We start from the raw sequence: 24,863 nt of genomic DNA on the forward strand, positions 1-24,863 counted from the left end.
TTCTTAAGCCAGTGGTTCCGAACCGTGGATATATGTCCGAAATACCTGGGAGTCCCAAACAAGCTCTGAGGTCCTGGGGTGTGTCAGATGCCAGAGAATCCAAATCGGGATGGGGGTGGGGGCCTTGGTATTCTAAAACGCATCCTAGGTGGTTCTAATGTGGACCCAACGTGAGGAATCACTGCTTTCCGCCTGAACCCAGTGCCATGGCCTGCACTGCCACGGTGTGAGGAGGACCAGGAAACATTTTCTGAGCTTCTCAAAATACTCGTTTTCTGCTCCTCACGGCTTTTTCAGGGCCTCCACTTTCAGGTGAAGTCTCTGAGAAACTGGACTGAAGCTTTAAAAATAATAATAATTTAAAATTTCTAATAGAGACTAAGAAACTGAGGCATCGTCACTGTGACATTCTCGCGTGAGAAGAGATGCTGTTGAAGGAGCACTGAGCTTCATTTTGATCTTTCTTTGCTTCAGGGTCCGCATATTGAAACCTGCCGCATTTATGAAAGGCAAGAAGGGAAAAGAAAACATTTTTATGTTAACGCATTTTGTACACCCATCAGTATCCCCATTAATGCTCCAGTCACCGGGAAAAGAATAGTGCCTGGGCCGGGCAGGCCCATGAAAATCATGCAAATAGTTACAGGTGAGGAATTTCATCTTTGGTTGGATTTGACTCTCCAAGTGATGACTACCTGTGGATGTAAGGGACACATTAAGGGTTGCTCCTGAGATTTTGAACTCTCTGTGCTAGATACATCCAGTAAGAAAATATATTTTGGCTGGGCACAGTGGCTCATGCCTGTAATTCCAGCACTTTGGGAGGCTGAGGTGGGCGAATCACGAGGTCAGGAGTCCAAGACCAGCTTGGCCAACATGGTGAAATCTCATCTCTACTAAAAATATAAAAATTAGTTGGGCTTGGTGGTACATGCCTGTAATCCCAGCTATTCAGGAGGCTGAGGCAGGAGAATTGCTTGAACCGGGGAGGTGGAGGTTGCAGTGAGCTGAATCACGCCACTGCACTCCAGCCTGGGTGACAGAGTGAGACTCTGTCTCAAAAAAAAAAAGAAAAGAAAAAGAAGGAAAAAAAAGAAAAGAAAAGAAAATACATTTTATAAAAATTTAAAAGCAAAGTTTCCTGGTTTTTGCCTTATGCTCATGTAACTGCATTCAGAGAAATGGACAGGGAGTGTAGAAAGACCTGTTTAGAAACAACACCTATTACAGCAAAGACAGCATAGGCCTTTCAGCTGAACTGGCATTTGAACTGCAATAATGACACGGTCCAGATGATGGACCATGTCCGTGCGAGTATCTGAGCTGTCACAGGTCCATATACACCCGACACGCCTTCGAAGTGTCTTCTGTTTTGTTAGGGATCACTTACGATCTTTTCTTGGCAGCTGGCCATCTGCCACCACAGAGATTCCTTTTGCTGGGTTGAAAATATACCGAGGACAAGGGCTATTTGACACTGTGCCTGTGTATAACCCACACTTACCAATTTAAAAATCAGGCCTCTAAACAGGCATACGAAAAAGTGCTCAACATCACTGACCAACAGGAAATGCAAATCAAAACTACAATGAGAGATCATCTCACCCCACTTAAAGTGGCTTTTATCCAAAGACAGACGATAACAAATGCAGGCCAGGATGTGGTGGGAATGTAAATTAGTACTAATACAACCACTATGGAGGACAGTTTGGAGGTTCCTCAAAAAACTAAAAATAAAGCTACCAGCTATCCCACTGCTAGGTAAATACCGAAAAAAAAAAAAAAGGAAATCGGGGGGAAGTAGGGATAGTTAGTGGGTACAAAAAAATAGAAAGAACGAAAAGACCTAGTATTTGCTAGGATAACGGGGTGACTATAGTCAATAATAATTTACTTGTACATTTTAAATAACTAAGAGTATGACTGAATTGTTTGTAACACATAGGGTAAATGCATGAGGTGATAGATACCCATTTACCCTGATGGGCCTGTATCAAATATCTCAGGTACCTTATAAATATATACTTCTACTCTGTGCCCATAAAAATAAAAAATAGAAATGAAGTAAAAACAAAACCTGAGACATGTCAAGGGACCCCTGGTCAAGGGTGACTTGCATGCCTGATGTGTGTGGATAGGTCTTCCAATGCAGATATCACTGCTGTTTATTCCTGGTCAGGCCAGGCCATCTCAGGCGTGGTTCATAGTTTACACTGAAAAATGTACGGAGGACTCCTTAGAAGCTGCTAGCATGATACTTTACTAACACATTGTGCAGATGTTATCATTTGTGACTCTGATTTTCTTTGGGGGAAAATTCCTCAAATTTCTCAAAGTCAGTTCTAGACCCAACAGTGGTAATGTGTGGGTGTTGGCGAGAAAGGACAATTCTTGGGCTTTTCCCTGTGTCTACTGAGTTAGAAACTCTTGGGTGAGGCCCAGAAGTCTCCAGATAATTCTGACATAAGCATCAGTTTGGAAAACACTGATTTAGATAATACGATGAATAAATGCAGGTAAACATGTTTTTCACATGTGAAGTTGGATTGAATATTTAAGCAACTGTAAGAAACAGTTCTACCTGCCATGACAATACATGTTTAGATAAGCTGGAGCTGGTGTATCAGAAATCTGTATCCAGCAGACAAAATCCATTCTCCTAAGAAAAAAGCACTAGGTGTTTGCATTCAGACTTATTGGTGGTTAAAGCAATGATGACCAAACAGAGTACAGCTTTAGTTTGTAGTATTTAAAAAAATGAATCATCCTCCATTAATCATGGGAGAGGGATGAAGCATCTGACTTCGTATATCAAAAAGAAAGATATGAAACTGAATGGAAAATATTTTTTTCTGCAAGAGTTAAAAAATATTAGTTTTATACTGAAAGCACCTTCACACACGAGCATATCTCTTTGAAGCAATGACTTATAAGCTTGGCTCAGAAGCACTGAAAAAGCAATTGCAAGGATTCTGGTCATCACATTTCATTCCAAGTTTTGTGTGCAGTTTTCTGGAATTAGTTACTGAATTGATTGCCCCAGCAAACCAAAAGATGTGACATCACCAAATTCAGCTTTTGATAAATAGGGTAAGTTGGAAGTTATATAAAGAAGAAACGTAATTTATGTATACATGCATATGTTTATGTAAATTAATTCAAGTTGAAAAATCCTTGTGGCATCTGTGTAAGCCAAAATTATAATTTTAAATCTTCCCTTCCCTCCTTCTTATTGCAAAAACAAAGAGCAAGACCAAAATAAGTATTAACTATGGCTACTCACTGTGTTTAAATCTCTGTAACGTGGCAAGAATGTTTGCTACATTAAGATTTAGCAAGAATTTCTTAAATTAATGAGACTACTGGGTACACGGTATTAAATAAATAAATGGCCTGAGTGCAACAGTAAGCCATCCGAAAGATTTTGGTGGAGTTTTATTACTCTCCCCTGTGCTTTGAAAGCAGGCATAAAGTTCACTGTGAAATCAGTTCTGGGACCTGACATCATGCATCTCATGGACATTGTTCATCTCCTCTGCTCTCCACAGCCCTAGCTCCTCACTTTTCAGCGTCTCAGCAGGGCCTACGTCTCTGGATGACGAGACAATGAGCGTGTAGCCTTTTATTTATCAGAGAAAAGTTTGCTGAATCCACCCTTATTATTCTTGCATAAAAATAGGCAGTTGGAAGAACTTTTTTGAAAAAATTTCAAAGATCCACTGGCTTGTCTTCATACAGAGTTTTGGTATCAGATAGATGATGTGTGTGTGTATGTGTGTGCACACAGTGTGTGTATGGGCAGCCATTGCAGAAAATAACAAAATAAATGCGATTCATTAATGAGTACGAGACTTTACAAAATCCAACATGAAAATGTCTCATCTATTTCAAAATAGTTGATGGAAATGGGTCAGAATAATTGGATAATTATTCCATTCATGGGATAATTATTCTATTTTAAAAAGGTGAAAATAAATAAATCTTGGAAAAACCCCATCATCATTACCAATTTCTCATTTCTAATTTTTCCCAATGATCTGAATATTTTTAAGAACAATTAGGTAAAATTCTAGGACACTATTTGGTTACATTTATTGTAAGTTGGATATTCTTATTTTTATATATCACAATTGAAAACAGTGTGGATTTTATAATGTTATCACTTCTTACCTTTTTCTAAACATTCAGGCTTTTCTTTGATGCTGAAGTGCTTAAAATGAATTCAAATTTGCCACTCGAATTATACAGTCTCAAATCCCTAGCGTGCAAATCTACAACTGTAAACTGTAAGTCTCCAGCAAAAGAACTAGGAAAACATAAACGGCTTACATCCATTTACCCTTCATGCCAGGTATCTTTTGGAGGTGAATACAAAACACGTACCTACAAAAGTGCACTATTACTAAAAAGGTAGGACCAGCAGTTTTCTTTTTTTTTTTTTTTTTCTTTTTGAGACGGAGTTTCGCTCTTGTTACCCAGGCTGGAGTGCAATGGCGCGATCTCGGCTCACCGCAACCTCCGCCTCCTGGGTTCAGGCAATTCTCCTGCCTCAGCCTCCTGAGTAGCTGGGATTACAGGCACGCGCCACCATGCCCAGCTAATTTTTTGTATTAGTAGAGACGGGGTTTCACCGTGTTGACCAGGATGGTCTCGACCTCTTGACCTCGTGATCCACCCGCCTCGGCCTCCCAAAGTGCTGGGATTACAGGCGTGAGCCACCGCGCCCGGTCCGGACGAGCAGTTTTCTGTAGAAGAAGGGGCAGAAGCTGTCTTTCCATTGTGCCTGGAAATATCCCCTCATAGTGACCTCTCAGTGTATCTGAGGCCACTTGAGGGCCTCAATGACTCCTCCTGGCCATGACTCTCAGCAAGGGTAGGAGCAGAATCTCTAGGAACAGGGGGCCTTCCCCAGGTGCCAGCTGGTGCCAGCTAGGACACACTCAGGAGGAAGTGTGAGCCCCAGTGCCTATATTCCCTTGGCCAAGGCGTGGGAGACGTCCCACTTGTGCATGAGGCTGCAGCCTGGGGAGTTCAGCCTGCTCAGAAAATTGCTGTGACGGTGTCTCTAGTAGACATGATCAGGTTTGGGGATATTGACAAAAATTCTTTCCTCAAACCCATCCCAGCCCCATCTTAAGTCCCAGTTCAGCAGAAACAGTGAAAAGAGCAGTATCGGCTGTCCGGCATCACCGAACAGCTGGCTCACTTCAAACCCCATTCTCAACTCACGACCCAAGACAGTTGCGCATGGCTTAGAGCTAAGCAGAAATAGGCTAATTCTCATTTCAGAAAGGAAAGCCCCATAGTTCTTGAGTTGGCAATCATCATGCATGGAAACATGAAAACTCTCATTGTCCCAGAATTCTCACTTCGAGAAATTCAGCCATGAACTACAGTTTCTAAAGATTTCATGAAAAATGTTTTTTTTTTTTTTAAAAAAAACCACTGACTAAATGTCTTTGCTTAAGATTAAAAGTAAAACTAATGAAGACTAGTCTAACAAGATACTTAATGTAAAAGTATCTAACGCTTTGTATGCACTAATCAGCATAATGAAAATACCCTGCCCTGTGTCCAGGGTATATTTGTAAAATACACAAATATAGTAATAAAACATTTGAAGATGGAAACACTCAAAACCACGCTAAGTACCTAGCATTCCCCCCACCCTGGGAATATATATTTTTCAGTAGTTAAATGAAGTTGGTTCTGTGGATTAGAGGCTATTTTTCTTCTGACTCTTATAAATGAATTGTGTGGCATTTCCGGTGGAAACAGTTCTGTGTTTACTAATTTAGATCTGGGCAACTATTTCTTGTGCATCACCCAGGATCAGAACATGGCTTATTACAACTATGTTATTCTCTCTTTTAAGGAATCAGCTTTGGGGAAGTCTTAATTTTCACAATTAAGAACTACCAAAATCAGACAGAATGGAGAACTTGCCCACTCCAGAATGTCATCGTCAGTACTGTGAAGCTCCTTCTCTCATGCTCAATGGAAAGAATGAATTCCTAACTAATGTGTCCTAGGACAGGTAGAGTTCTAGAATTCTATGATAGGATGACAGGCCTAAAGTCCCTTCAAGATTTAGAGGGGACCCGCAGCTTTCCAATTCATTCTCGGAATCTGCCACACACACACCAGCTCTCCAGGTGAGGCAAATACCTGGCCACATAGTGACTACGATCATTTTACCTCCCATATATTCTCCTCAATGGAAAATGCACAGCCTTCCAGGGGAGAAAGTAATTCACTCTGCTCAGGGAAGGATAGAGAACAGAGAAGTTTATTTTACACTATCCGTCCAAGAAAACAATCGCCATAAACCAGTGCAAAATGTGCAACAGAATCAGTAAGTGTGTCTTAGCTCTGAGAGCCCAAATTGGTGATTTCTCCTTTTGTTCCTCAGTTGGGTACGTGCCCCATCCGCTAATGCTGGTTTGTACCACAGACGGAAACATTCAACCAATTTGTAGCAGGTTATTTTTACAAATTCATACCAGAATGTGTACAAGGGACAGGGAAAACCATACCGAATGAATGATAAGTGATCAGTGCTTAAAGTAAATACGAGGGACAGCACGGGCAAGAATCCACAGTTTCAATAAATACAAGTGAACAAGCATGGGTGTGTCTCGACTGGGTGGAATTAGTCTGCATAATAATCCAGCATCATACAAAAATCTAGCAGGGCTGTTGAGCAGTGGTTGGCAAGAACGTTCATAATAACTTATGCCCTTGAGCGAGTCTGCATGTAACACATTCTGTGGTTTCAAAGGTGTCAGTTCTGTTTTCTCTTTCCCTGGCCATCCCTCCAGGAAGGGAGGGGTGCAGCTGGGCTGGCTTGGACGTTTGCCCAAGAGCCAGCGGTCAGGGTCCAGTGTACTCAATACCGAGCGGCAAACTGGGACTTAACTGACGACGTCTGTGCAAAGTGCGCTTCTCTCCATTTTCCAAGAAACCAGTGTCTGTAACTCCTGCACGAAAAGCAGTGGTGGCCTCTGGGTCACTCCCGTCACCCCAAATGCCAAGCAACAAGAGCACATCTCGGGGACTCGCCAGTCGGGGAAGCTTTTGTCGTCGATTGCCTGGCACCTCACGGATGGGTAGTTTAACCGGGGCCCCCTTGTCCAAGGCCTCAGGCAGGCTAGAACTATTGCTTGAAAACTAGAAAGAACCTAGTGAGAAAGAGATGGTGATGATGGACATGAGGGAAGCTGTCTTCTTCCTCCAAAACCTTGTGTCCCCCCGCCCCCAGCGGACGCCCACAAGACTTGAGCGAGGCATCCTTGGCTATAAAATGTCATGCATTTGTTCTTGGTGGCCCTGCCCAGTGGCTCCTCTAAAAAGCGCTAAATCCATACATACTCCAACACGTCTGGGATGCAAGCCCAGACAACACGGCAGGTGCAGCTCTTGGGTCGCTGGTTAATCCCAAGCCCAGTGGAAGAAGATGCAAGAGAAGCTCTTGATCTCTGGAAGAAAAGGAGTAAAAGGGGAAGACCCCCAAAAGAAAACAATCCCCCGAAACCCAGTCACCTAGGCATCACCTCCGAACCGAACAAAATCCCAAACACTCCCTGTAATCAACGGACCCCTCCTCTCTATTTCTTCAACAGTCTCAGGTCATAAATTAGGTGAGTCTTCCATCAAATAACTTAAAAAAGGAGGAGGGGCTGGAATCAGTGTTGCCCGGCTCGGGCCAGTTAGCAGCCAGTTTTTCTAGAATCTCAGTCACTGTTCAAAAATGGAGCTGGAAGAGTCACGTGGATGTTGGATGTCTTCACATGGAGGAGGCGGGAAAGGGTGGGTGGGTGTGACCCAAGGACGTGGGGGAGTGAGGACGGGGCAGGGGAGAGCCTGGGCCACCAAAACAGGAGCGGAGGCCTGAGGACAGCACGGGAGAGACGAACGCCGTGGCCCTGGGGGCCCGCGTGACTCGGGTTGCTGCCTTGTCTCGTATTGCACAGAAAAGGAGAAGCTGAGCCTCTGCAGGCGCCCGGCGGCTAGTGGTCCCCGCACATGGGCAGGTTCACGAAGGTGAACACGTTGAACTCAGTCATGATGGAGAAGCACAGGAACACGCCGTACAGGAGGAGGCACCCACAGCCCAGCTTCTTGTCCAGCTGCCACTTGTTCAGATGGACACCGAACACCTGCAGGGTACAGAACAGGTTCAGAGGGTGCCAGGAGGAGGCAGCAGCCTCTGGGGGGTGGGTGGGGGAAGCCAGGGGACCGGGGGAAGGGCTGCTGACTGTAGGCCTCGGGTAGGGTGCTTATATTCTCTGAGCCTGCAAAATCCAACTCTCGTCTCAGATTGTGGAAGCTGAGAACATAAACATCAGGAATAAAAGAAGCTAGAAGCTGCTGGTTGTGGAAAAGTAACTAAAACAAATGGCAGGACTCACAAGCACATCCCAGCAGCCAATCCTCTTCCACGGAGCTGCAACCCCACGTCCCTGCGGGCTCTTCACCTGTTCTGGGCCTTTTTGCTCTAAGCAGATTCCTGCTCGCCTGGGGACACTTCAGCCACATCTCTTCCCATTGCTGTGCCTGGAGGTGAGGAAGTTGCTCCCTCCCCATGGCTCCTCACGGTGCTTCCAGACCATTTTCCTTCTTTCCTCTCTGAAAACACTGAGCCTGGAATCTCGGGTCTTCCCACGGTCCCTCCTGGTTCCTCCTGTTGCAGTCAACGGTGTAAGCCCGGCCACTGCCCGTCCTTGAAGATTTCTGCCTGCTCCTGCCACTCTCCACTGCACTCCTGCTGACCTTCTCAGTGAGTTCAATGCCCCCGGAGAGGGAGAGGGTCTTTCCAACACTCTGCCCCCTCAAGTTCTCATCCTCCAACCAGCCTCACCACTTACACCCACCGGCCCACATGCTACCCAAATTTAAGTAAAATAAAATTAAAACACAGCTCCACATTTCAAGTACTACGGCCAGCCACAGTCGGCGGTACTGTCCAACCCAGGTGCAGGCCATTTCACGGCAGAAAGGTCTGCTGGTGGCACTGGGGCCTAGCTGTTGTTACTGGAAGTGATACAAGCATCTGTGTTATCTTAGTGTCACACATCCCACTTTCTGACCCAAATCTCTTCCTTTCTAGCTTACTCCACCCAATTCCTCAGCTCCCACAACTCTGCAAACCCCCACAGCCCATACTTCATTGACACCATCACCACTTCTCCAGCCTTCACCCACATTACCCCTTTCCTTCTCCCCTTCCTTCGCTTCAGTTCCACCTGCACTCTCTGGAGTCACTCTGGGGCATCCACCCTGATTCCCTGGACTCTCTCTTGCTCGGCTGTCCTTGGTTGGCTAAGCCACAGTCCTTCAGTTCAAGCCAAGTTCCAATCTGGTTCACGCCGTATCCACGTGGCTGACCATTGGGTCTGGAAGGAAATCAGCCAGCCGTGCCGATGGGTCTTACTTTATATGCAAGACTGCTGATGTTAAGTGGGGGCATTAATGCTTTTCAGCAGGCATCTCATCCTTCCCTAGTCCCTCGTCTCTCCCTTGTCCACGTGGCTACTTCACACCTCTCCCCCTCTTCCAACCTCCAACACTTGTTTCCCCACCCTCACTCATTCCCACAGCACAGAGCTCCCAACCCCACCTTCCTGCCTTCTCTCCTGGCAGTGAGGTCAACTCCACCCTGCACGCCCCCGATCCCATCTTCCATCCTGCTTAAGGACCTTGTTCCAGCAACTCCCTTCTCTTCTAGCTACATGCCACAGCTGCATCCCTGGATTATTCTAATTGGCATACGAAGATTCCGTTATCTCACTCATCTTAAAATAATTTTTTTTTCTGAATTTCCATTTCTCTCCTTTCTTCACAGCCAGAGAACATGGAAGAGTTGTGAATGCCCACTCGCAGTCTGCAGCCTCTCTCCTTTCATTCTCTATTAGCTTACTCCACCCCACTGCACAGTGCTACCCTCTCATGAGCACCAATGGCTTTGCATTGCTAACTGCAACCACCAATGCTCAGGGCTCCTCTCCCTGACTCAGCCCATAGCTCCCTCCACCCAGAAAGCCCTTCGGCAGGTGGCTTCCAGGACGCCGCATTCTCCTGGTTTTCTTCCTGCATCTCCAAACTGTTCCTTCTCAGCTTATTTTGGTGTATTGTCCTCAATGTCCTGACCTGTAAGTGTCAGGCTGCCCCAAAACTCAGATATTGGGCCTCTTCTCTTCTTTTGTGCGCACTCATTCCCTTGGTGAGCTCTCCCAGCTGCAGGGCTTTAAATACCATCTACACTACGGTGTCCCCAGACTGAACATCTCTTGTGAACTCAGACTCACATTTCCAACGGCTTTCTTCACCTCTTCCCTTGGATGTCAAACAGGCACTGCAAACTTAACACGTTTGAAATTGCTTTTCCTCCCCCAAACCTTCAGCATTTTGGCAACCTCATTTTGACAGCCCAGTTGGTGGTTAGCCGGGTCTCCTGTAGATGGTGTAACTATAGCACGGCCTAAAACCACGCACGGTAGCTATCCGCACGCACGCTTGGTGTCCGCTGGCTTGTTCCTTCATTCACGCGGTGTCAGTGAAAACGAGTCAGTTAGCTTCTCTAGGCTTCAGTCGCTCATCTGTATAATAGGGCTGATATTAAAGACACCTCGTGGGGGGTGTGATGAGCTCCAAATGGGAAAATATACACACAAAACATTAAGCACGGTGTGTGGCTGTTACCAGCATCACCACTCCAAGTCATGGCGGGACTGCAGGACCTCCTAAACCATGAGAGCATGAACGATGTCGATTCTCACTTTTGCATGAGGCAGTATTTGTTTTGGTGAAACGCTGACATTCGAGTCACACCCTGATACTGTAAACTACTTGTCTTGCTTCCTGCCTGTCCTTGGGAATTCCCATTCTCTGGCATATTTATGCTAACAACATGCCAGGTGTAACTCAGTGACGATTTCCTTGAAAAATTAAGGAAAAAATATATTGTGTCTCAATGCCTATGAATATGGAAATTCAACAGTGTATTTGTATGTTAGTGGATGTTTCATGTGGGTGAGTCCATGCCTTGGTGTCAACTTGTTCCCATCAAACATGTCAGTTGGGGTAATGGCTGAGACAGTGGAATGGGCTCAGAATGCACTGTCAATAAAATCGGTTTTTAGTTTCCAAGTATTAGTCAAATCCATGGATTCGTGTGGGATCCTGGAACAATCAATGAATTGGAATCTACCTTTCCATGACTAATATTGTAGACAAAGTAGGATCTTCTCTTTGCATTTGGGAAAACGGTTTGTGTGCTACGAAAGACAGGGCCATGCCTTTGGGAGGAAGACTGGCTTCTTTCAGAAAGGGAGGTGTTCCAGTGGGTCACTAGGACTCACTTCCAGAAGAAACAGCCAGGAGATGGGACATAGCCGTTGCTTGTCTCCAGTCACCAGGAGGCCAGGGGTATCCAAGCAACCCAAACGGAGGAAAGAGCAGGCAAACGCAGGCACGAGGAGAGAGCTGCCAACCTACCGTGACAAAGACGGAGGCCAGGAGCAAGCCCACGGAGTAGATCAGCCCCCTGCTGTTCAGCCGGATCTGTCAAAGAGGGCTAGAGTTAGGCTTCTAAAAAACGAGGCTTCCTAAGCAGAGTCAGGCTTTGGAAAAGGCCTCTGCCCACCCACCTTTGAGTAGCAGTGATTCCACATCTCCCCTCTAGAATGAAAAAGCAACAGAAGGCTTCAGCAGCCAGCCCCGAAACTGATACTTCCTGGAAACCCAGAGCTTGTCTTTGTCTTGTCCACTCTCAGTCCCATCCTGGCCTCACCCTCAACAGCAGGGCTCCAGCTGGAGTACCCCATGGCCACCTGAACTCTCCATCCGGGGCCGTGAGATTCTTGTGGCCCACAACACATTCCCATCCACGTGCTCCTTTACCTCCAGGGAGCTTTTGCTTTCTCAAACACATACTGCTTGTAGGATGGATTTCATGACATGGGCAATGGAAAAATATCAATAAACGTTTCATCCCTTTTGCACTAAAATGTCTCTTTCCCCAAACTTGATGGGAAGAAGTGGATGAGGGTTGCTGTTGTGGGCAAACAAAAAAGAGGAAAAAGTTAAAATTCCATTTCTGGTATTAGCAAAGGGATTTTCTGAGGTTTGTTTTTCACAGAATGAGGATAACAGCCAATGAAGAGAAAGAGAGAAATGTATTTGGAGTTCCTCCTTTTTTTTTGAGACAAGGTTTCACTCTGTTGCCCAGGCTGTGGTGTGGTGGTATGATCTCAGCTCACTACAGCCTCAAGCTCCCAGCCCCAAGTGATCCTCCCGCCTCAGCTTCCTGAGGACTGCAGGCACACACCATCACGCCTGGCTAATTTTTGATTTTTTGTAGAGACTAGGTCTCACTATGTTGCCCAAGTTGGTCTTGAACTCCTGGAGACAAGTGATCCTCCCATCTCGGCCTCCCAAAGTGCTGTGATTACAAGCATGAGCCACTGCGCCCAGCCTTGGAGTTTCTGTAGAATAGCACTGACCAGCAGAACTTTGTGCAGTGACGGAAAGGTTCTAAATCTGTACTCTCCAACATAGTAGCCATTGGGTACATGTGGCTGTTGGGCATATAAAATGTGGCTCATGCAATTGAAAAAAAAAAGTTTTAATCTCATCTTTAACCAAATTTACATTTAAAGAGCCACATGTGATTGTGACTATAATATCAAGCAGGGCAGGTAGAGAGCAGGTGCTGACTCGGCAGACAAAGGCCAAAGGGTTTCTCTCATGGTGTAGAGAGAAGACACTGCTTCTGTCTTTGACCAAGTCAGGACGGCCGCCCAGAAAGAGAAGAGATACCTTAGAGCAGTGGTTCCCAGAGGGTGGTTCTGGGGCCAGCAGAGGCAGCAGCACTCGGAGCTTGTTACAAATGCAGGATTTCAGGCCCCACCCAGAACTCCTGAATCAGAAGCCCTGGGGCAGGGCCCATGCATCTGTGCTCTAACTTCAGGCGATTCTGAAGCACAGGAACGTTTAAGAACCACTGATTTAGAGAAAGTATAAAGCCCAGATCTGCTTTTTCTAGTCTCCAAGTGTTCTGGGGAAGGGACCCTGACATTCATTTTTCACATGTTCGCTTGGAAATGCTTGTGTGCATTCAGGTTTGAGGACTACAGACCCCAACCAATGTACACTGTTCCGCAGGGAGTGAAAAGCTTCTCTGTGTCCATGGGAAGGGAAAATGAGGCTGGTTGATTTGTGCATTTAGGCGACTAAGCGGTGATTATTGAGTAGGAGTGGTTCTGGGCCCTTCTGACGGGGCCATGACTGCACCAGTTCACCACTGGAGCGTGCATATGGGAAGGTGTCTCCTTAGGTGGGTGTGTCAGGTTTATTTTCTGGTGACAGGACATCGTATGCCCTAAACAGCCAACCCTTTCTGTGAAGATCCAGTGACATGTGACTTAGTGATGTCCTGTCACAGAGGGATTGAGCGGGACTCTTTCTCCAGTGACTTGCAATCCTGGTGAGTCAATCATCTGCTAGTCCCCAGCTGGAACAGAGTCTCCCGCCACCAAATGCCTTCCTGAGAATAAAGAAAGACTCAAGTTGTATCCCTGTGACACTAGAGCAACGGGTTAACCTGGCTAATTCAGTGTGGAAAAACGGCAGATCGGCCCCATCACAGTCCAGCTGGTGGCTTCATGCACACACTCAACCTGACAGTGGATAGATTTTCCTACTCTCATCAGCTGGGTTAGTGTAAAGAGGCCAGCATGCAGGACTGCATCACAAACGTGTTGTATTGAAGGAGATTTTCTTCCCCTAAATATTCTGTCCATACTCTGATCATCCCCTGTGTACTGGCCAATGTTGAAGGCAGGTGGACTCTCTAAGAGAGAAGAGGCTCTTGGAGCTATCCTCAGTCACCCTTGGGTAGATGTGAAATTGTGGATAAACACTCAAGAATCCTTTGAGCTCTTTCAACACTGTGTACACAGATACATTCTAAGAGGGCAATGCATTTCCAGCCCCGCTTGTCCTCTGAGCTCTGGGGTCAAATCCTTGTCAGAAACAAGAACTTAGTAAAGTGATTTCATGCCCTTAAGAAACCAAGAACCAGAAATGGCAAAGCTCCTAGCAGGAAAATTCTCTTTGGCCAAACGTTTTCAAAACGAATCCTGTTAAACCAAAGCTTTTGAACTTTACCTTCCTATGTTCACATGAAATCTCAAAGAACAGTGTAGCTGAAATTCTAAATCTGGTTCCAGAGGCGAAAGGCAACTAAGTATTTTGCAGGGTTTCTGTGTGTTTTTAACTTCTCACCTTTTTCTCTATAGCCCTCCTTTGGTCATGAACTGCTGCATGCACCCAGGGGTGTATTTTTGTGTTTTCATTGTTAGAGACCTGGGCTCTCAAAGCCTGTATTTACCCCTTGCTGCCTGACCTTTGTACTTCCACAAGGATGTGACAGGCAGGAATGAGGGCTCCCGAAGCTGCCTTCTGGTCCAGCTCAAACGTGTCCTAGCTGCTGCTGCTATGGATGGTTTGGGGCAGGAGTCATTGCTTTTTTTTTTTTTTTTTTTTTTTTTTTTAGAGACAGGGTCTCATTCTGTTGCCCAGGCTGGAGTGCAGAGGTAAGATCATAGCTCACCGCAGCACCGCAGCTCTGAATCCTGTGCCCAAGTGATCCTCCTGCCTCAGTCTCCCAAGTAGCTGTCTAGCTACTTTTTTTTTTTTAAAGATAGGGTCTTGCTATGTTGCCCAGGCTGGTCTCAAACTCCTGGCTTCAAGCAATCCTCCAGCATCGGCCTCCCAGTGTGTTGGGATTATAGGTATGAGCCACTGCATCCAGCTCCAATCTGTCTTTGTAAATAAAATTTGGAACTCAGCTCATTCATTTATATATCATCAATGGCTATTTCCACACGACAGCAGTTGAGCTGAGTGGTTTCGACAGACACAGTATGATCCACAGTGCTTAAAATATTTCCTGCCTGGCCCCTTATAGAAAATGTTTGCCTCCCTCTGGTTTAAGGCATGGACTCCAGATCCAACTTCCTGGGTTTTGAATCTCCGCTTGGTCACTCACTTGCTGTGTCATCAGGACGGGTAACTGAACTTCCCTAAGCCTCAGTTTTTTAAAGTGTAAAATGGGAATAACACAGTTCGTGCTTTGTCAGTGCTTATGAGGCTGAACTGAAGTAATCCATGTTAAAACTCTTGAACAGAGTCTGGTGTGTAATACATCCTCAATAATTGGAGTCTGGGTCCACTTCCTGGCACCCAAGGCAGCTTCTTTTCTAAACCTATCACGGATCAATAGCTTACTAGATTACAGACACCGCAAGGGTAGGACATGTCTGACTTTACCCTCCACCTGGCATAGGCCTGGGCACAGACCACGTGATTAAAATGTAATTGAGGAATGAATAACACAAGTCCAAGAGGTCTCATTTTGAATACGTGTTATAAGGAGCCAGTGTTCTGCGGGGCAGCAGGGACCGGTCAGAGTGAGGCTGGAGGCAGAGAAATGCCGCGTGCCACTACCTGGATAGTAGTCCAGAAGCAATGCGGTCTCTGTCCAATGTTCTCTATCTCCCTTCCCCACTTTATTTAATTTATTATGAGTATATGTAGTTTTTTTAAACCCAGCGAGCTGCTACGAAAGTTTTCAAGCATTCAGAAGAGTTGAAAGAATTATACCATCTTATTTATTTATTTATTTAGACACAGCATCTCGCTCTGTCGCCAGGCTGGAGTGCTGTGGCGTGATCTCAGCTCACTGCAGCCTCGACTCCCTGGTTCAAGTGATTCTCCTCCCTTGGCTTTTTGAGTAGTTGGGATTAATGGCATGCGCCACCACGCCCAGCTGATTTTTGTATTTTTAGTAGAGACGGGGTTTCACCATGTTGGCCAGGATGGTCTCTATCTCCTGACCTCGTGATCTGCCTGCCTCGGCCTCCCAAAGTGCTGGGATTATAGGCGTGAGCCACTACGCCTGGCCCATCTTATTTTTTTAAGAGCCGGGCCTGTGCATGTGTGTTTGTGTGAACTTCAAAGTAAACTGCAGAGACCAGCACTCCTGCCTGTATCTCATTAAGTAGAGTTCATTCATAGTTCATGGGTCTTTTAGTCTTAGATGCCATTTTTATGCGGTAAAATTCACACAACAAAATTTTACCATTCAATACGTTCTGAGAAATGCACGCATCCATGTAACCCAAACCCTACCATGGCACAGAACACTTTTGTCATTCCAGAAAGTTCTCTGGTGCCCTCCTGCCAGTCTCGCCCAAGGAAGGCACTGCCCTGTTTCTCCACCATAGGGCGGTTCGGGCCGTCCTAGAGCTTCACAGAAGAGGAATTCTGCAGTGTGTACTCTTTTATGTCCGCAACATTTTTAAAGACTCCCTCAGTGTTTTCATTGCATCAACAGCTCATTTATTTTTACAGCAGTGTAAATATGCTGTAGTGTGTTTAATTATGCTCCTGTTGATGGACATCTGGGACGCTTCCAGGTTTGGGCTGTTAATGTGTATTACTTTTGTAATTCAAAAACAAAATGAAAAGAGGCCTGTAGGCCTCCTCCTTCCTGACAGGGTTGCCATTAAGGAAGAGATGAGGAGGGCCAGGAGCTCTGCTAAGGACCCCACGTCACTGTCTCACGTCCTAGCATGTCTTCTCTGTAGTCGGCACCTTAGCACACTCCTGCGCCCCCTTTTGAGACTTTCGGTCTAGCTAGGTGGGTGGTCTCACTGCCTTCCCACCTCTACTCTGCCCATCCTGCCCTGAGTCCTTTTGCCTCTTCCAAGCTCACTATTGTCCATCTGGTGCCGACGTCGTCCTGCTTGTGCTTGGGGCACGTTCTTACCGGACCAGCAGGTCCAAACGCTCTGGGGGCACTTTCTCCTCACTCCAACACCAAATTCCCCCACCCCTGCAGCTCTCCCACTCCACATACTGTATGTTTAAATGAGCGTCTGGGCCAGGCATGGTGGCTTATGCCTGCAATTCCAGCACTTTGGGAAACTGATGTGGGAGGACTGCCTGAGTCCAGGAGTTAAAGACCAGCCTGGGAAACATAGTGAGACCCTATCTCTACAAAAAATGAAAAAAAAAATTAGCCAGGTCTGTTGGTGTGTGCTTGTAGTCCCAGCTACTTGAAGGGCTGAGGAGGGAAGATCGCTTGAGTTGGGGAGGTCGAGGCTGCAGTAAGCTGTGATCCCACCACTGCATTCCAGCCTGGGCAACAGAGCAAAACCCTATCACAAACAAACAAACAAAAATGAGCACCTGTGGCCGGGCGCGGTGGCTCACGCCTATAATCCCAGCACTTTCAGAGGCCAAGGCAGGTGGATCACTAGGTCAAGAGATGAAGACCATCCTGGCCAACATGGTGAAACCCTCTCTCTACTAAAAATGTAAAAATTAGCTGGGCATAGTGGTGCACACCTGTAGTCCCAGCTACTTGGGAGGCTGAGGCAGGAGAATCACTTGAACCCGGGAGGTGGAGGTTGCATTGAGCTGAGACTGCACCACTGCACTTCAGCCTGGGCAACAGAGCGAGACTTCATCTCAAAAAAAAAAAAAAGAACATCAGTTGGTGATTCTGAGCGTGTGTGTGTGTGTGCATGTTGTTTGCATGTGAGCTTGTGTGTGTGTGTGTTTGCCTGTGTGCGTTTGCCTGTGTGCATGCATGTGTGTGTGCATTTGCCTGTGTGTATATGCACGTGTGCACAGTGGGAGGCAGTGAGGCTGCATAGCAAAGGGCAAGAGTGGAGTCGATGGGGAGACAGATCATGGTGAGGGTTGGCTTTAAGCTGATCTCTGCAAATAACAAAGCAAGAGGGCACCAAATTGTTTTTTAATTGAGGCATAATTTGCATAGAGTAAAATGCACAGATCTTAAGTGTTCTCACTATTGGATGAGTTTTGACAGAAGCATATACTCATGTAACCCACACTTCAACAAAAATATAAAACATTTTCATCATCCCAGTAACTCTCCCTGAGGGCAGCAAAGCTATTTTCTTGGGGCATGTTAAGGCAAACAATATCACCAAACCTTCTCATCCCTGAATGACCTTGGGAAAGGCCTGCACAGTGTTGAACTAGATCCTCTCCCTCCTCCCTGCCTCACATGCGCAGGGAACATTAAGTGACAAGGGAGAGAATCTTCAAGGCAATGCTGATTTGAGAGCATGGGAGGCACAGTTCAGATTGTTCAGTCCTGACATTTAACGCTGTGTTCATTTCTTGCCTTAAGAAGCATGTATTTTCATTCTCCAATTCCCTCTTGGCAGCTGTTGCAGAGGAAACGGGAGGGTGGCTATTTCCAAAGTCAATAGGAATTTAGCCCACAGTGCATGTACATTTTTTAGCAAGGATGCACACACGAAGACTCATTCATACCAAGTTTCATGCATACCTGCTGTTCATAACACAGTTCTCTGAACCCTACCTTTGGAGAGCCAACACCCCCATCCTAAAAGATTCTGATTTCCCCCATACTACAGCTTAAAATCTATGGTTTGGGGTCACCTCGACCCAACCAACAAATTCTTTTAGGAAAAAGAAGAAGCCCCTGGAGTTTTGCTAATTTATTTCTAACTTGGAGCACACGTTGCATGTCATTTCACATTTTCTTATTTGGGTAGTTTTGCACTTGTTTGGGAGTAGTTTCTAAATGGATGTTCCCAGCTACGGCTTGACATTGTATCATATCACTGGGTGGGAATCTCTTTGAACAATTAAATGAGGTAAGATAGGGACCAAGCCCACAGAAAAGAAGCAATTTAACGACAGTTGCATCCTTAAGCCCTTAAGTGATTTAGTACCATAGTGCATACTCATGAAGTATGCAGAGTGGATTTTGTTCTCCCCATTTGAAAGATGAGACAACTGAGACTCAGAGAGGTTAAACCACTTAGTCAAGTTGGTGAAGCTGGTGAGGGATCTGGGCGGCATTCAGAGTTGGGCTTTGGACCCTAAATTCTCAATTTTGTTGTACTCTTCCAGGCACAGCAGAAAGCCAGGGAAAGGCCTCTCTTTACCCCTGAAAGCCCTCAAAGTGCATCTGGACCTTTCCTGCCTAGTAAATTTTTTTTTTTTTTTTTGAGATGGAGTCTTGCTGTGTTGCCGAGGCTGGAGTACAGTGGCATGATCTCAACTCACTGTGGCCTCTGCCTCCTGGGTTCAAGTGATTCTCCTGCTCCAGCCTCCCAGTAGCTGGGACTATAGGTGTGTGCCACCACATCCGGCTAATTTTTAGAAGAGACGGGGTTTCACTGTGTCTGCCTACCATGTTTGTAAGAGTCCTGAATGAACTGTAAGAATCCCAGATGCCCCTCTAGCAGTTGCCATCGGCACTCATCCATGTCCCCCCACCTACCCGAGGTGCCATTTTGGTGGGTGTCAGCTGCCTCCCAACTGCCATTCCTGCCTCTGTGCCTTAGGACTTTCTCCTGAACCACCGAAGCGCCAAGAAATGAACAATCCCAGAAGCTGTTCTCCGCCAATGACTCTGAGGAGTGGGTGCATCAACCTTCCAGCTCTCCTGCCCCTTGGACGGAGTCATTCTGAGACAGAGGCTGTCCTCCGTTTCCCAGAGCTCTCGCCGTGGGAGTCAGCCCTTGCTGCCCATTGCTGGCACAGCCACTGTGGGTGCCTAGCCTCCTTCTCCCTCTCCACTCTCATACTGCTCCCCCTGAGTAAGCTCTTCACCTTGGATCCTCATCTTAGAAGTGAATAGTTTCTGGAGGACCTATACCATGATGAACGGAGACTGATTCCACTTTCCAGGTAAGCCCTTCCACAGTAGGATCTGGAAGGACCCTTCCTTCCTCCACGCATCACCTGATTTTCCTGACACAGGGCCTGAAACTCAATGATCGAGATTAAGGAGATTGGGTGGTGTTACTTTTGCTCCCAGGAGCTCTATTTGAATAACCTTGAGAGGCTTCATTCATTAAGATGTCACCACGCTATCCCCAAGTTACCTATCCAGGTCCTGTGGGGTAGTTTGTAGGTGACCTTAGCAGTGGCCTTCTGACATGGTCCTGTCTCTGTAGTGTGAATACTGCCATCATGGCTGATTTCAAACTACCAATGTGACCTTAGCAGCAGCTTTCTGACACGGTCCTGTTTCTGTAGTGTGAATACTGCCATCATGGCTGATTTCAAACTACCAATGTGACCTTAGAAGCAGCCTTCTGACATGGTCCTGTTTCTGTAGTGTGAATACTGCCATCATGGCTGATTTCAAACTACCAATGTGACCTTAGCAGCGGCCTTCTGACATGGTCCTGTTTCTGTAGTGTGAATACTGCCATCATGGCTGATTTCAAACTACCAATGTGACCTTAGCAGCGGCCTTCTGACACGGTCCTGTTTCTGTAGTGTGAATACTGCCATCATGGCTGATTTCAAACTACCAATGTGACCTTAGCAGTGACCTTCTGACATGGTCCTGTCTCTGTAGTGTGAATACTGCCGTCATGGCTGATTTCAAACTACCAATGTGACCTTAGCAGCAGCCTTCTGACATGGTCCTGTTTCTGTAGTGTGAATACTGCCATCATGGCTGATTTCAAACTACCAATGTGACCTTAGCAGCGGCCTTCTGACATGGTCCTGTCTCTGTAGTGTGAATACTGCCATCATGGCTGATTTCAAACTACCAATGTGACCTTAGCAGCAGCCTTCTGACATGGTCCTGTCTCTGTAGTGTGAATACTGCCATCATGGCTGATTTCAAACTACCAATGTGACCTTAGCAGCGGCCTTCTGACATGGTCCTGTTTCTGTAGTGTGAATACTGCCGTCATGGCTGATTTCAAACTACCAATGTGACCTTAGCAGCAGCCTTCTGACATGGTCCTGTCTCTGTAGTGTGAATACTGCCATCATGGCTGATTTCAAACTACCAATGTGACCTTAGCAGCAGCCTTCTGACATGGTCCTGTTTCTGTAGTGTGAATACTGCCGTCATGGCTGATTTCAAACTACCAATGTGACCTTAGCAGCGGCCTTCTGACACGGTCCTGTTTCTGTAGTGTGAATACTGCCATCATGGCTGATTTCAAACTACCAATGTGGCATTGCCGGAGAGAGCTAGAAAGAGCTGCACATGATCGCTTCTTTGGTGCCTGTATGAGTTGGCTCCAGCACCTACTGTCCCTGGGGGTAAGGAAAGGAATTTGCGGAACAGGGAAGATTAGTTCTAGCAGAGGGAGCAGTGTCCAGGAGCTGGGGGCCTTATCTGGGAACGGTTGCCATACAAGGTGAGAATGAAAGACATGGGAGACATCAAGAACTGATGGGTTCACTGATTCATCCCACGGAAGCCCTCGGCTCGGTGGGAAAGAGCACAAGTTGGATAAGATACAGCTCCTGCCCTCGGAGAGTTAAGGGGAAGGCACACACAGGGAACACACCTCACGGTGTCATACAGGCACTACGTTTGGCTGGGGGTGGGCTTTTTGGAGGAGGTAATGGTTGGCTGAACACAGTGGCCTCAGAAGAAAGACCTTGGACTTGGCTGCTCCAACCTCCTTTTAACTTTCTTCTGGCTCTGATTCTCCCCATCTCTGGCTGGCCCTTCCTCAGTCTCCTTCGATGAACGTTTGTTTCTTCCCTCATCCAGCATCGGGACGTGTTCTGGGCCTTCCCCTCTATCCACACTCACCTTCTTACTTTGTTATTGTGGTTAATGCCCTTGACTGCCAAGTTCATACCTGCAACCAAGACCTTGCCACTGAAATCCAGACCCATCTTTTCCACTACCTCCTTGACATCTCCATTAGGATGACCCTTATCAAACTTTAACTGTCCTAAATGGAACATTTGGTATTTCATCTTGAACATGTTCCTCATCTCTCAGCTTGTCTCCCCATCTCCATGAATGGCACCACAGTCCACTTAGTTGCTCAGGCAAAGAACCACATTCTTACAATTTTTCTCCTTTTCATCCTCTCCATACATCTGTTAGAAAATCTTATCGATTCTTCCTTAAAAAGTCTCTTTTTGTCATCTGGGCCCTGACCTGTCCCCTCTCTTCCACTCTTGCCTTCTTCTATGCATTTAAAAACGGCATCAGATATAATCTTAAAATGTGAAGGGAATCATTGCCTTGCTAAAATCCTCAGTGGCAGTCATAATAACACCCGAAAATTTTGCAATAGCTTACAAAATCCTTGCCTCTCCCGACTTACCTCCTCATGAACAGCTGTTTAGGGGCTAAAGTTAAACTAATTGCCGGATCCTGATTTTCTTTCTGTAGTCCCTTGCTTGGCTTTCCACTGATCTCCAGTTTTACGACTACTGCGGAGGCAGAGTGAACTGCTGGTCTCACTTCCTCCCCACATCATAGGTTTTATGTCCACACACTTTCCATAGCCTCATGGCAGGTGGATACATTTTTCTGCTTCCTGATTTGGGGCTTGGCTGTGTGATAGGCTTTGGCCAACGTTAGCTGACCTGATATAAGCCTAAGTCTGAGACTGTGTTTCCAAAGCTGGGTGTCTTCTTGTGCTCTTGCTTTGAGAAGAGCAAGACATGATGTGTCTTCTTTGAGACACATCATGAGAAGACTGTGTCTCGAGAAGCCAGTGGTCCAAAGAGAATGAGAGACACATGGAGTAGACTCATATGAAGCCTGCAGCCAAGCCCAGATCAGCCACCGTTTGTCGGCCACAAAGATACGACTGAGAAATATACGCTAATGGATGCAGGCCTTTTGTTACTCGGCATTATGGTAACCATAGCTAACAGATACAACTCTCCTAATCCAATCACCCTGTTTTCTCTCTCCTGCAAATGCCTCATAGCTGATCTTGCTGCCATCAGTCTCATCAGGCTCCAATGCTTTCTCTATGGAATTGTCAGAATCTCCTATCTAAAGGGCACACTCTTTTTCATGTACCTTCATTCTTTCCATTACCATGGCCTTTACCATGCATCTTCTCTCTGTCTCTAGCTTCATTCCTGCCACTTTGTTCTTAGCTCCCCAACTCCCCACCCATCCCATACTCTCCCCAGCCACAAAAGCAGCCCAAATTTTCCCATAGTTTGGTGTTCTACAAGCTGTTATTTTTGTTTGGAAAAAATTTTCTCACCTCTCTCCACCTGCTTGTCGTGATGATCTCGGATTCTCAGAATAAGTGTCATTTCCTCCCCAGCATTCCAGATCCCCCAATTGCTGCCACGTACCGCCTAAACCTCTGTACAAGCAGCCCTTAGGAAAGCAGGCATCACATCTTTGTCTGGAATTGCTTGTCCAGTCCTCCAATTCTCTCCTTCCATAGCTGCAGATCCAGGAGCATAGGCCTCTGCCTGTCTGTCTGCTTACTGTAGCATCACCAGTGGTTACCAGCATAGCACACAGTAGGTGCTCAATTAACACTTGGTCAAAGAAAGAATAAACCAGGCAGGCAGTGTGGGGTGAGAGTATTTCTGGGCGGCTCCTTTGTCTGTTGTTTCTGGATTCAGGTGGTCTCTTGCTTGGAAAGAGAGAGACAGACACCCTCCCTCCATCATGTCTCAGATTTATTTTACATTTCTAAGCCCTATCTCAGAAATATGAGTTTTGCCTGACTTCCTGGAGCCTACATGGTGACTTCCTCAGTTCACTTAAAGATTGTGGAACAGACGTTCATCACCAAAATGGAACAAGAAGTGCTCGTTTGCCAAACTTTGACTTTTATAAATATTTCTTATTTTGGGCACTTAGGTAACTAGCTGCCTTCTGAGCAAGCCACAAAGTGCTAAGAAATGTCAAAATCTGTAGAACTGCATTCATCCTTCCCTGCCAAATGCTTAAACCTAATGTCATGCACAAAACAGCTGTCTGGATGATAATTATCCAGTAATTATGACTTGGAAATCCCATCTAGATGAGATGGAAAAATTGCTTCAGAATTTTGGCAGGTCTCTTGTGAGGTTAGGAGAGGCCATTCGACCCACAGTGGCTGCTTGGTTCTGATGTCAGAGATGCAGAAAGACGTCATGGGGTCACTACCATGCTACATGAAAGGAGGCCCTCGACTGTCTTTTTGGAAATAAAGCCTCTCCTGGGAAAAGCTGGTGGTGAAGAGGGTAGCTCAAAATGCTCCCCGCAAATAAGCCCTAGAGTTGCTTTTCAACAAACGTGGGTTATTTTTCCAAATAATGTCTGCATTTCAGCATGAGCTCCACGGTGATGTCCCCCACCCTGCTCAATGTGGCTGAGGAATTGGCCACTTGAAGGCACCCGAAGAGAGCCAGGGAGGAACCAGGGACTGAAGAAAGGATCCAGAGTGGTTCCTCCAACCGTCAGACAGAAACTCCCTGTAGAAGTGTCAGTTACTTCTACAGTGGCCCAGGGTAGCACTGAGTGCAGCCCCCATGATGCCTGTTGGTACTTTTAGAATAGAAAACTGGGGATCAGGATTGGTTCCTCTTCTAGCTCTCCCCCTCTTTATATAAAGTTGAAGAGGCCACCTAAGCACTAATAAGCAGACCCTGCCCTGTCTTTCAGCAGAGATTCAACTCAGGGATGGATCTGGTCTGAAATTTCTCCTCTGAGCCCAGAGTCATGCATGGGTGGCTGCTGTGGCATGATTTGCTTTGGCAATAGCTGTCAGTGCTTTGAGGAAAGCACTCCTCTCTGCCTCTTTCTAACTGTGTGATTTAACCTCTGCACCTTGGATAGGAATCCACCTGCAGATTAGGAATCTGCAGAATTGAGGTAAGAACTATATTGCATTTAGGATGAAACCTGGGACCTGTGCCCAGTCTTGGTGGCTCAATATGATCCCTGCCCACCTCACTCCACACTACCCCTGCCCAGCCTGCCTCCTGTTCTAGGACACATCCTGCCTCGATGCCTTTGCAAGTACAGTTCCTTCTCAGAATGCTGCCCT

At 46.3% G+C, this 24,863-nt stretch overlaps 1 protein-coding gene across 2 annotated transcripts in view; it reads right to left on the reverse strand.

Annotated features, from left to right (window-relative positions):
* Positions 1–6,271: 6,271 nt before the first annotated feature.
* Positions 6,272–24,863, reverse strand: part of SLC24A3 (solute carrier family 24 member 3) — a 508,872-nt gene continuing 490,280 nt past the window's right edge. For both annotated transcript variants that reach the window (XM_064375974.1, XM_064375943.1), the window contains exons 16-17: positions 11,497–11,562; positions 6,272–8,159 (exon numbers count right to left, since the gene is read on the reverse strand). In XM_064375974.1, the coding sequence (XP_064232044.1) occupies positions 8,010–8,159; positions 11,497–11,562 (216 nt within the window). In that variant the 3' untranslated portion in view covers positions 6,272–8,009. The remainder of the gene's footprint in view (positions 8,160–11,496; positions 11,563–24,863) is intronic.

The sequence above is a fragment of the Aotus nancymaae genome, unplaced genomic scaffold, assembly GCF_030222135.1.
Source record: "Aotus nancymaae isolate 86718 unplaced genomic scaffold, 86718_ANA_hifiasm-v0.15.2.pri h1tg000001l, whole genome shotgun sequence".
Classification (NCBI taxonomy): Eukaryota; Metazoa; Chordata; class Mammalia; order Primates; family Aotidae; genus Aotus; species Aotus nancymaae.